The sequence below is a fragment of the Lissotriton vulgaris genome, chromosome 12 (genome assembly GCF_964263255.1).
Source record: "Lissotriton vulgaris chromosome 12, aLisVul1.2, whole genome shotgun sequence".
NCBI classification, from domain to species: Eukaryota; Metazoa; Chordata; class Amphibia; order Caudata; family Salamandridae; genus Lissotriton; species Lissotriton vulgaris.
Window position 1 is genome coordinate 696,392,095 of NC_141700.1, and position 13,347 is coordinate 696,405,441.

General features: G+C 40.7%; 1 protein-coding gene across 3 annotated transcripts in view; it reads left to right on the forward strand.

Moving 5' to 3' along the window:
* LOC147678018 (uncharacterized) overlaps positions 1-7,418 on the forward strand; it is a 167,450-nt gene extending 160,032 nt beyond the window's left edge. Inside the window, exon 9 of one of the 3 annotated variants that reach the window (XR_015302476.1) lies at positions 6,599-7,418. Coding sequence is in view for 1 of the 3 variants with exons in the window: in XM_086945900.1 (XP_086802026.1) it covers positions 6,599-6,612 (14 nt within the window). In the remaining 2 variants the exon portion in view is untranslated. The remainder of the gene's footprint in view (positions 1-6,598) is intronic. The other 2 variants (XM_086945900.1, XM_086945898.1) reach the window with 2 other exon arrangements.
* The last annotated feature ends 5,929 nt before the right edge of the window (positions 7,419-13,347 follow it).

Here is a 13,347-nt window from a genome sequence, read left to right on the forward strand (position 1 = left end):
TGAACGGGCGTGATCCGTGGACTGTCGACTGTTGATAGCGCTCTTAGACACCGGCTTTTCCGCCCTGCTATATATTCCTGAGTTGTCTGTTTGTCCTTATGTGTTGTGATGAATAAAATACTTTAAACCTAAAAGGAATTAAAAGAAATATGTTATGATTGATAATTGTTGCTAAATTAATTTGGAGTTAGATAATATCGCGGTTTTATAGATGTTCATTGTCATATTTGTACGTACCAGGGGGCATATTATCAAGAACCGGTGATAAAATTATCGCCGTTTTATCGGCAGGAAACTGCTGATAAAACGGCGATAATGAGCTTGATAATTCGCCCTTGTTAATTCCCATAGAAGCCCATGTTCTGGTGTTAACATGGGCTTCTATGGGAATTAACAAGGGCGAATTATCAAGCCGATTATCGCTGTTTTATTGGCAGTTTCCTGCCGATAAAACGGCGATAATTTTAACAGCATTTATAATAATATGTCCCTGTTTGTATTGTGAATATATTCTGGACATTTCAGCGATTATAAAAATGTTAGTGCTATTGCGAAAAAAAATTATACATATAAATTAATACATTATATAGGAGTGCGTTCGTGTAAAATATTAAGTCGCATTTTTGTATGTAGTCAGCTACAACCCTTTGACTCCTTCTGATGCGTACTCAAGTGTCACTGCTCACCTTTTGGGGAAACAACAGTTTCTTCATGATGTAGTCATGAACTCCAACAAAGACGTCTCATATATGTGCTGAGTCCTGATATCTCTATGGCTAACGACATACTCGTGCTCCCATCATCATCATCATCGCAGGTTCTTGACCCGCTCAGTGCTTCGGGCACTACTAACTCAGTGACCCTAGAGGCCACGCATGTAGTAGTGGGCCACTTGTTCAGTGCTTTGGGAACAACTCTAAAATGGCGTACAACACGTGCGCTCCGTCTTTTTAGGTCAAGCTGGTGTAGCAGTGCGAAGCACTGTGTCCAGCAAAGCATCTATTGTTACTCACGTCCTGGGAATGTGAGACAGGGGATGGGCACGCGCAGAGGATTCTCCCATGGGAGCACGCAGGTTCACCCACACGCCGTGCACATCTCCTGTCCCACATTTCCAAGAAGCGGATAACACATACACAGAGACACACACGCGCGCACACACACACACAAACACACACACACGCATACACACACACACACACACACACAGACAGACACACGCACAGACAGACACACGGACACACAGACACACGTGCGCGCACACACACGCACACCCAGGCCCCCCCCCACTCCCCTCTCACCGGGCTCTTTCGGCGTGTCCCTCTCTCCGTCGGCAGCCAGCAGGTCAGTCTCGGCACTCGGGAGCCTGGTGTTGCTTCTGGTGCCATGCCAGCATTCAGCGTGCAGGGTTCCGGACGTTCTCCCGGCAGTTCCTTCCTGTTTCTTTTGCAGGCCCCGCCCATGTCCCAATGAATGCTGCCTGGCTTCTGCTATGCATAACGGGAAGCATTAGCACTCCGTGGCATCTCAGACGCATAGCGGGTAGCATTAGCACCCCTTGTTATTTTAAGGGTACTGAGCAATAAAAGAACACCATGCATTTTCAGGATCATACGAATTAGCCCTCCAAGGCATCTTCAATAGCATATGGGTTAGAGTTCTCTTGTTATGTCTTTTTCAGGAGCATAAGCCTTAGCATTAGCTCTATCTCGCACGTTCATCAGCATAAGGTTAGCATTAGCGCTCACCTTTATATGCATAAGCAGTAGCATCAGAACTCCATATTGCATTTTCAGGCGCAAGGGTTTGTAAAAGGAAAGGAATTTGGTGTGGGGGAGCTGGGCCCAGCCCAACAAGCTTCAGAGAGGAGCACGGAGCTGTCTGCATTAAGGCCAGGCTTACATGCCACATGCGATGTTTGCAACATGCCACCCCCTACCGTCCACACCAATACTGCTCTCCTGGAAACAAACATCTTATCTAAGCTGAGAGTAAGTCAGGTGAGATGGGGAGGTGTGGAAATGTTTGTGTTCAGAGGCCAATCACTGCTCTGATGCCATCAGACGGGCGCTGACCTGTGAACACAACAGGGGTTCCTACTACCCCACTTTATTCACCATCTGCCACTTCGGCGCCAAATTAGTTTTTGACCAGGAGCAACCCGAGCAAGGGCCAGCCCTGGTTGGCATGAGCACCCTTTGGCATTTCCAGGTGCATTTGCTGGTATGATTCTGCTTTCCGTTTCGCATGCTTTCATCCTGTGTGAAGAGGTTTGCTATCCCACAGCATGCTATGGCGCATGCTGCCACGTGCCACAGTGTAGACGTATCTCTGCATCCCCTGTTAGAATTCGTTCTAACTTGCACTGTCATTGCCTTTTGTCTTGCTGCTTGAACAAGGTGCTGAGTTATAACCCTGACTGACACTGAACCCTGAATTTACAGCAGTTGTACCCCAGATTGTACCATGGTGAAGAGAGGGGTGACATCTAACACATTTACAAAGTTTCACATGGTGTAGGCAGTGTTTGTTTTTCTTACAGCTGGTGGTTGATGGGCTACTGCAAAGGACGGTAATTGTTTACCTTGGTAAACATGCCCCTCCCCTCCCCTCCCCCTTCAGTTTTTATCCTGTCCAGACCTCCCTCCCAGTCACTGGTGCGAAGACAGAGATGTGCGGAAGGGGCTGTGTGAAGGACAGAGTTAAATGGCCGTCAAAGGTCACATTGTAGGCATGTAAATGATAGGGGATCAGACCCTCCGAAAGCTCCTTGCTCTCATGCGCTCCTTTGTCCAAGCTTTCAACTAGTATTTGTTTTCTAAAGAAATACGAGACGCCATGTTTTTGACCTTTGGAGAAAAAGACAACTTGTGGGGGCACTTAAAAAAAATAGGTACATATAAAAATAAAAAAGGGACAGCAAGACATATGTGATACAATTGATATGTCTTAAAATTAGAAGAAAGGAAGCAACATATCTTTATTTTCAATAATTTTTGTGTAGATTTGATTTTTCAAGAGACGATCACCATGAGGCGCTTACTGCAGCAGACAATTTAAATGTTATGTTCACAAAACATGTATGTCCACGGGCCCTCTCGAAAAGGAAATGTGTGGCCATTTTTAAAGAAATTGTGCTCTGTAAAGCCATTGTTATTTGTAATATTACTACATGTAAGTCACGTAAATACAACACATATTGCATTACAAATGCTACAGGTGTCACATTTGCGAAAGTTAAAACTATTGGCATTGTAAATGACAAAGCTATTAATTTTGCTATTTTCAAAAACAACACATAAATAAAAAATGTGTCATTTACAATACCAATAGCTCAAACTTTCGCAATGCGAGACATATTGCATTGCAAATGCTTGTTTATAGATAGGGTCACGTGTGTAGTGACGAATGCGCTGGATGGGTGTGGTGTGGGTGTAACCAGCCATGAGGGAGTGTGTGTGTCGATCTGACAACTAGACCTGCAACTAAGAAATCACTACAATGGAAGTTTGGGACTTGTACTTTTGTTGTGTTTTCCTAGTACCGTAAGAGTGGCCTTCTTTTTTCTATGTGACGTTATAGAGTCAGCATGTATGTAGCCTATTATGTGACGCACTTTATTGTACAATGCGTTTCAAAAACTAGTTGTGGTAGGGTGCTTTTAAATTAAACTGTATACTCTGCTTTTGAGTTTGTTGAGTGTAGAAGTATATATATTTTTTTAATTTGTATTCTATCATAAATGTGCTGACTTTTCTGTTTTAGCGTGCAGTACTATATTATTTTATAAATAAGAAACTGTTAAAATCATCTTTGAAATTAGAATGGAAGCATGTAAGCTGCTCTCTGTGAGGAATAGCAATGCCTGCTCCCGCAGGAAGTGGGGAGCCGGCTGGGATTGCGGAGGCATTGGGGCTGTTTCCACGATCCGCAAAGTTAGATTTGAGCGTCAGGAGATGGGGTCCTCGGGAATTATAAAAAATTAGTGATAAAGGCTATTTTTTTATATGGTAGATTTATTATACGCGTACCAAGCATGTATGGACGAAGTGCAGCTGGAATATTGGAAGTCGTCCAGTAAGCGTACGTAAGAAAGAAAAATACAAATAATTTTAGATATTTATCAAGTTTATGTTTTAAATGTTGGGTGGCTCTAAAAAGAGCCCTTGTGTTTATTGGGAGATTTTAGTACCTGCAAGTAAGTACCGATGCAGAGTCTTACGTTTATGAGGAAGACTCTGCTCCCCTCATCTGTAAAATGTACACCATCTCTCCTATAGATGTCATGCATATTGAAACGCAAATTGTTGTGGTAGATGGACCCTATTCGATAGTCTCGGAGAAAGGCAGAGACAGATTTATTCACATGTTTCCTAGCTTTTTCAATCTGTGGTCAATAGTGGTTGGACCAGTTCCATTTCTGCCTTTGGCATATATTAGAATAGACAAAGGCAGTTTGGGGGAAAAGTGCCATCAATTCTCTAAAGGTGTCCTTCATAAGCATTTCCAGACCTACCCCAGTCAAAGTGCCTAGGTCATTGCCACCACAGTGCACAATTATGAGGTCAGGGTGTTGGAGATGTAAAAAGGATTTCACCAATGACATCAATTGATGCCACTTTAATCCTCTCTGTCCAATCCATTTAATGTCTACATTTGGTAAACGTAGGTCTTTGTGAATTCTTTTCTGTTGTGCGTACCTTTGACTCCAGAAAATGTATTTGTGTCCCACAATCCACACTGTAAGCATTTGGAAGAGAGGTCTGGATGCACTCTGATGGTCTCTGTAAATGAAATGGCAGTTTGAAAAGTAAAAATTTTCTAAAATGGTGGACAACATGCAGTTTTGAAAAAAGAAAAGAAATGATTGGTTGTTTGACAACATTTTACAGAAAACTAGGGTGCATGTTTCTGTTTTTTAAAAGCCTTATTTTAATTGGTTAAGAAAAACTGATAGAACAGAATGTTACATAAGATAAGCTGGTATATTCTTAACTCAAGCATACTTGCTGTTTTAATTTGCAACAATGTATGATGAACTTTTCACCTGTGAGCTGAATTAGGTGTTTCCTGAAGTGTTTCTATGGTAACTGGCACGTTGTGGAATGGGGGAAGGGTTGAAAGTTGTGTCAGTTGTAAAGGGTGCAAAAGTTCAAGCAATATAAACGTGTGTTTCTTTTTTAATATAATGTGGGAATAAATGTGATTTTTTATTTATTTGTATATGTGTGTAGATTGAGTGTGTAGATTGATTGGAAATGTTTGCTATTTGCTATAGGACTTCCTGATCCCGTAGGACTGCTTAGGGGAATTTACAATGATCCCCAAGGTCAAAATCTTTGATGGTCTTTGTTGAGCCTTTGATGCAGGGCACGGAACAAAATTTGTTTTATTAATTTAATTGTTTACTTACCTGCAATCATCCAGATTCTGTTGTTTATCACCCCCACCCTGCTCCTCCCCCGCCCCGCCTGCCTGCCCCACCGCAACTCCCTGCACGGGCCGCGGCTGAAAGACGCGGTAGTGTTCTAGTCATTTACCACAGACTTGTGGGGAATCCTTGATGAGGCGCGCGCTCACCTACGAGTGCGCACTTCACCGAAGACGTTCCGGAGTTTAAACTCATTTTCAATTGCTCCTTAGACATTCCTGAAGAGAAAGTGCAAATATTTCTTAGAGAGTTAAAGAACGTTGTATGACAAGTTAGTGAGAAAGTAAACTTACCTGACATTATAGACAATATTGAATGTATTCAGTCACTGTATTTTCTATAAGTTAAAACAAGAAACGATAACATTCGTGTTAAGCAAGGTCTTAAGGGAAAAGAACACATTGAGTAAGGAATACTAGACAGACTTTTGACTTAAGAAGGAACATTAGTGAAAAACACAAGATATTCAAGGATTGATAGAATAGATAACAAGCAACTGCATAAAGAAAGGTTAGTAGAAGAACACAAGGAAATTAATAGTATACAAATTAGACAATAAACTGGGAGGGCTAGGTTAATGAATGTTAAGTAATTATAGGGTATAAGCAGTGAAAAAAATAAAGAACCGCAAGCTACAAGGTTGCAGATAAATACTAAAGGGGAGGCTAGTTCGAATGTCGAAGGGGCAGGTAATTAGTAGGGTTAGACTAAGTTATAGATGAGGAATAGAGATAGAGTAAACAATTGAAGTATTCACAAAGTAGTGTGATAATGATGTCTAAATATACACAGATACACAGTGTTATTCTGGACAATGAATAGTATCATTTGCATTTCAGTAAAACATATTTAATATTTTGGAATGGGTAAGGTGAATAGACATATTCTCTATTTTTTAGTTGTGTATTTTACTATATCAGCCTGAGTCTTTTCCTATAGTCATAAGGAGTGACTTTTTTCAAAATTTAAGAAAAGCTAAGAATAGGATATCCTTATTATTAAATAGATTTATATAACTTTGCAAAGGACTAAAACTCTACTAATGGAATGTTATTAGATAATAGTATTTACATTGTATTTTTGGGAGGCCAAAATAGGTGAAAACTGTAGTTTTGTATTATATATTACGAAAAGTGATAACATTAACTGTTTATATTTTTATACAAGGAGCAAGAACATAAAGGAAAAATTATGGAAAGAGAACAGCCTCATACTGAGGACATTTTGGATATTTCCTTCAGTATAATTGAAGAACTAATCGTATCTGTCACAGGCAATGAGAGTGAAGAAGAGGAAATTAGTGCTGGAGACATGATGTGTGATTTCGAAGAGGAAAGCTTGGATGGAGAATTTCTTGAAGTATTAAATGATGTCAAAAGTTTAGAACAAAATAATTCAGAAATTGCTAATGAGGGAATTGGTCTGTATGACATATCTGATGAACTTCTATTGGAATGTGTGTTAAATTAGGAGATGATAATATAATAAATATATTGTTTAATAATAACAAAGGTTTGAGCACTATCTACTAATGTATTTATTGTACTAAAAGTGAAGCACTTATAGATTCAGTTATATATTCTTTAAATGTTTGTATTGATTTAAACTATGCAAAGTGGGTCTGAGGGTATGGATTGCTTAAAATCCGTATATGAAGTATACATGCAGTCTTGTATGCATCTGTAAACTTGTGTTTTATGCCTTCAATTCCCCAGTTTGTATCCTTAGACTTCTTCCAAACACTCTGACACTGCTATTTTAGTATTGTAGTGAGCCAGTCAGCAGTATGTTCTTTTCCATTGTACTGTGGTAATACTGAAGCTGTAATAAATTTAGTGAGGAACTTTCTTTGCAGAAGTGTAATGATCCAGTCAGTATCTAGATACTCATGGATTAAAATAGGACTTAGTCCATAGGCTGTTTTAAACCTCTATAGATTGTGCATGCATTGTTCTATGCACCAGTAAACTTAATGTTTTATACGTTCAATTCCTCAATGTGTATCCTTATACTTCCAGCAAACATTCTCACACTAGTGTTTCAATATTGTAGTGAGCCATTCAGCAGTATGTGTTTATCTGTATACTGTTGTAAAACCGAGGCTGTTATAAATATAATCAGGCTCTTTCCTTGCAGAACTGTTATCATCCAGTCACTACCTAAGTAGTCATGCATTGAAATAGGCCTTAGGGCATAGACTGCTTCAAACCCTTATAGATGATGTATGCAGTCTTCTATGTACTTGCAATTTGTCTTTTATACGTTCAATTTACCAGTTTGTATCCTTACACTTCCACCAAACACTCTGTCACTGTTGTTTTAGTTTTATAGTGACTCATTCATTGGCAAGTAGTAATCCATTCACTACATTAAAACACTAATGGGCACATATACAATAACTGGCATATCCCCAGGAATATGTCAGTTATTGTGCTCCGTGACACCACCACCATGGATGTGCTGTATTTACAATGCGGTGTACCATGGGACAAAAATGACACATATATGTGATGTTTCTGTGCTGTAAAGGTGGTGCTTTGTTTGAGTTATGTTGCAAGTGGAACGTATCTCCAGCAATACTCTGGGGGCCCTATGCTCAGACTGCTGTGTCAATCCTTACACCTGCTTCAAGGTAGTGCAGGGTTTTGACACAGCATGAGCCCAAAAGTGACAAAGTGAAATCTTGTATATTTCAGTCAGCCACTTTTAGGAGGTGTTCCTGCGCCGGAACACCCCCCCCCCCCCCTCCCATGTAGGAATGTCTCCTTCTGGTACAGGGATTTACAATGTAATGCACCTCCCAGAGACATCACATTCTAAATACCACATACCATGGTGCATCTTTTTCACCCCCGCTTCATCAAAAAAGTGATGCAACGGCGCTGTGAAAGAGGCAAAAGGGTGTTGTAAATCTGCCTCAAACAAACACTTACAAATTCACTCAGGCAGTTTCACTAGCAGTGCATTCTTGTTGAATTTACTTTTGTTATTATTTTACATTAAAATTATGAAATGTAACTTTAAAAATAAAATAAATATAAGTATTTATAATAAAAATGTAGGAAATTACTATAAAAAGATAGAAATATAATAATTAGTATATTTTAAAATTAGCATTTACAAAACCTTAGAAATTCACTGAAAAAACCATAGGTTTCAGTCACGTTATAGTTAGGAATTGGCAATTAAAAATCTTTAGAAATTCACTGAAAAAACCATAGGTTTCAGACATGTTATACTTAGGAATTAGCATTTAAAAAACCTTAGAAATTCACTGAATAAACCATAGGTTTCAGCCATGTTATAGTTAGGAATTAGCCTTTTAAAAAAAGTAGAAATTCACTGAAAAAACATAGGTTTCACCCATGTTATAGTTAGCTGGACATTTCTCTCATACAAAACCATTGAAATTCCTCTGTTATAGTTAGTTCAGCTAACTATAACTCGTGTGCCCCCAATGCACTGCTGATGATATCACATATCACATCACTCATGACATGGTCAGTGACATCACTCATGACATCACTGATGACATCTCAAATGACATCACTCATGACATCACTGATGACATTATCCTTGTGAAAGAGTGGGAGACCTCCTCTCAGCGTAATATAACCTTTGATACACACATTGAAAAATAGAAACTAAAAATTTCAAAACAATGGAGATACCAATACCAGTTACAACATCCTGTTCAGTAATTCCAACATCTACATACACATCCACTCATTCACCAAGTCCTATATAGTCACACATAAATGTACTCACTCATCATATGTACTCATACACCTATACATCCTGTTACACACAATACTCATCCATAGAGTTACTCACACACATACTCACACATGCAAATAATCTATCAAACATCCATTTACCTGCATATATAGCTATAAACACACCACTACACTTACTTCTACAGAAACATACACATACTTATTCTCTTAAACAATCACTTATAGAAACACATACTTATTTATATAGGAACTCTTCCAATCCCTCACGCTCTCGCATATACTCACTTATATACATCAATACTCACATATACTAGTTTAAAACATATGTAGTTACTTATAAAGATACTATTGAGACAGTTGTTCACTCACTAACACACCCAAACACACTCATCCACCCATACAGTCCTGCACACATGCTGTCTTCAAAACACATACAGCGAGTCAGTCATTCATGCATCTATGCGCTAAGTAATACCCCCCACCAAACCATACAGACACTCATACTGATACTCAAAAAAACAACTAATAACCCATATAGACACTCATGTAGCTACTCACCAACCCATGCAGCCACTTATACACAAAGTGGGACACTGATACAGATATTTACATATTTAAACATTACTCGCTAATACATGTATTTACTAAGATACACTTAATAAGTCAGTTATACAATCATTTTTACAAAAATAAACATCCATTTAGACACCTATTTACCCATTTATTCTTCCATCGACTTTTAGCTATACATATATAAAAAACATACATTTTTTAGAAGAAAGACACACATTTACTTGATGATGTCATCAGTGATGTCATGAGTGATGTCATGAGTGATGTGACTGAACATGTCATGAGTGATGTAATATGTGACGTCATCAGCAGTGCATTGCGGGCGCGCGAGTTATAGTTAGCTGAACTAACTATAACTGAGGAATTTCAATGGTTTTGTCTGAGAGAAATGTCCAGCTAACTATAACATGGGTGAAACCTATGTTTTTTTCAGTGAATATATATCTCTTTTCACTCTGCAACTAGTATTTATACTTTTGGCCTAAGAAGTCTGGCCCATATGCTACAGCTAACAAATTTCTTTTGGCTAAAAATCTAACAATGTATGTGGGTGTCTTACATGTTATTGGGTTGGCTGGCAGCTGTGGCCTCCTTTCTATTAACTAATATAGAGTTTACTCTCCCGTTTGAAGCAGTCACGTCCCCTACCCCAAACATTCCACAGACCCTTTTCAGGCAGTAGACTCACGTTTTCGTAGGCTAAAATTAGTTCATATAGCTGTCTCTCGTGGAATATTGCCTCTGCTTCAAAGCAGTCAATGTGGAAGATACATTCCCCTGACTTCTTTTACTAAAACCTCCCACTTTCCTGTTCTAAAATGTTGGCATGTATGCTGCCCCGCATGCATAACAGCAAGTGTATGGTATCTTGTTTTTAGGTCGAGCTGACGTTAGCATTCATGCGAAGCATGAATGCTGTCAGCTCGACAACTAATGTGATCAGTATTTAGGAGAGTGGACACCAAAGTGTTACGAGCTTTTTCAGTCTCGGATTTCACCTCGGGAGCGCGCAGCATTGTCTGCAATGGCAGTGTCAGTTTCGCTTTTTTATTACTTTCGTTTTTCCCGAGGCTGGCTGAGGCTGGCTTGGAATGAACAGGCTTGCCCCCGCGCATGCGCAGAGTAACTCACAGCCCTTGCTTTTACAGACGCAGGCAGGCAGCCCCCACCCCTCTGCATGCACGCACGCACGCACGCTCACACAGGCGAGCGCATGCACACGCAGGCACACACATACAGGCACACAGACACTCGCTCACACACACACACCCCCCTCCCCCACAGTCACACACACGCACGCACACACACATACATACAAAGCCCGCCCGCCCGCACTCGCGCGCGCACATGCTTTTCCCCCGCCCCCCTCCCCCCTCGCCGCTCCCCCGTTCAGCAACGCACTCACCGGCTTCCTTCGTGCGGCGGCTCTCCTCAGCTGCAGGGCCCGGCAGCAGGACTCTTCTTCCCTCCTTCGGCACCGGGGCGCAGGGTAGGCTCCTGCCTGCTCCGGTGCTCCAAACACGGCGGCTCCGTCCAATCGCGGCTCTTCCGTGGGAGGCGGGGTAGGCTCCCGCCCTCCTACTTCCTGTTTCCTGTTGTCGCGCCGGCCTGCCTGACTTCCTGGTCGCAGGCCGGCAGAGTGACGGCGGTGATTGCGGTATGTATTTAGTTAGTTATTTATGCATTTTTATATAGCGCGGACTTTACCCGAAGGCGGTATTTATTTATTTATTTTTTTGGGACGCTGCGTGCTGTCCCGCACCACCTCCTGCTGCATTTCCTGCTAGTCGGCGCCCGTTGCCATTGACAATTCTTTTGCATGTCCTATGTGAAAGCTGCAGTATTTGTCTTTGGTCAGTATTTGACACTTACTGAACACTGTTTTTACGTCAAGAATCCACTTGATAACATTGCACACGTGTTTTGTATTTTAAATTTGCTCCTCGCAAACAGCATGCACGCATTTAAAACTAGTTCTTTATGTTTTTCCTTCTGTATTTCTTGCTCTCGTTTTCTCGCTCCCTCCTACAAACTTAAGTATCGGCCCTTGCACTGAGTTCTTCCTTTCTCCACCTCCCTCTGTGCCCCACCAGGTCATTATTTACCACAATGCAATATACTTTTTCATCGCAGTTTCAAAACTTTTTAGCTCTTGCTCCTAATGCAGCTGTCGAGTGACCTTTTGTAGTCAACGTAAAAAACAGATTTCATAACAACTGTTGAAAGGGGCTTAGGCGTCACCCACATACATGTTGGTTGCCTTGAGTAGCAGGACATTGTTGCTTATGGTCTCAAGCCAGTGATCTTGGCTGTGTGCCGGATCTGTTTATGTAAAGTTATGTTAAAGGCAGTAGGCCTGAGATATTTGTTGTGAAAATGTTTGTTTTTTCCCAAGATTTTCATACGCGTAAATTCTTGCGGCCTAGTGGACGTTGGTAAACCACTGTCATTCTGGTTCTGTACAGTAAGCAAAGCAGCATTGCACACGTGTTTTGTATTTTAAATTTGCTTTCTCTAGCTGCATTCCTCGCAAACAGCATGCACGCATTTAAAACTAGTTCTTTATGTTTTTCCTTCTGTATTTCTTGCTCTCGTTTTCTCGCTCCCTCCTACAAACTTAAGTATCGGCCCTTGCACTGAGTTCTTCCTTTCTCCACCTCCCTCTGTGCCCCACCAGGTCATTATTTACCACATTGCAATATACTTTTTCATCGCAGTTTCAAAACTTTTTAGCTCTTGCTCCTAATGCAGCTGTCGAGTGACCTTTTGTAGTCAACGTAAAAAACAGATTTCATAACAACTGTTGAAAGGGGCTTAGGCGTCACCCACATACATGTTGGTTGCCTTGAGTAGCAGGACATTGTTGCTTATGGTCTCAAGCCAGTGATCTTGGCTGTGTGCCGGATCTGTTTATGTAAAGTTATGTTAAAGGCAGTAGGCCTGAGATATTTGTTGTGAAAATGTTTGTTTTTTCCCAAGATTTTCATACGCGTAAATTCTTGTGGCCTAGTGGACGTTGGTAAACCACTGTCATTCTGGTTCTGTACAGTAAGCAAAGCAGGTTAAGCTGCAAACTTTTCGATTTTCAAGGGGAGAGGATGTAGCCTTATGGTTAGAGCAATGCAATAGGTCTTGCATTATTAAAGTTTGAGCTAATGGCATTGTAAATGACAATGCCTTTTATTCATTTGCATTGGTGCGTAAACAAGCACTTTGTACTTCTAGTCCATGCTTATGAGAAGCAAGGCTGGCAGTCTCTTTTACTGCCAGCCTTGCTCATCTTAAGGAAGGACTATATGTTCAAAGTGCGTGTTTATGCACCGATTGCAGGTTGTAAAAACAAATGAATAAAAGGCATTGTCATTTACAATGCCAATAGCTCAAACTTTAATAATGCGAGACCTATTGCATTGTAAATGCTTGTTTGGATTTGTATACCCGCCTCATGCTAATCTTGACTGCATACAAAGGCCTAGGCCTCCCTTTTAACTGATGCAAAAACCACAGTTGATGGACAGAATGCAGAACAATGTCATACATTCACCCTAGTACAGAGATCTGGGCCTAAATCCATCGTTTTTTTGCACTCCACACCACCCCAGTTCA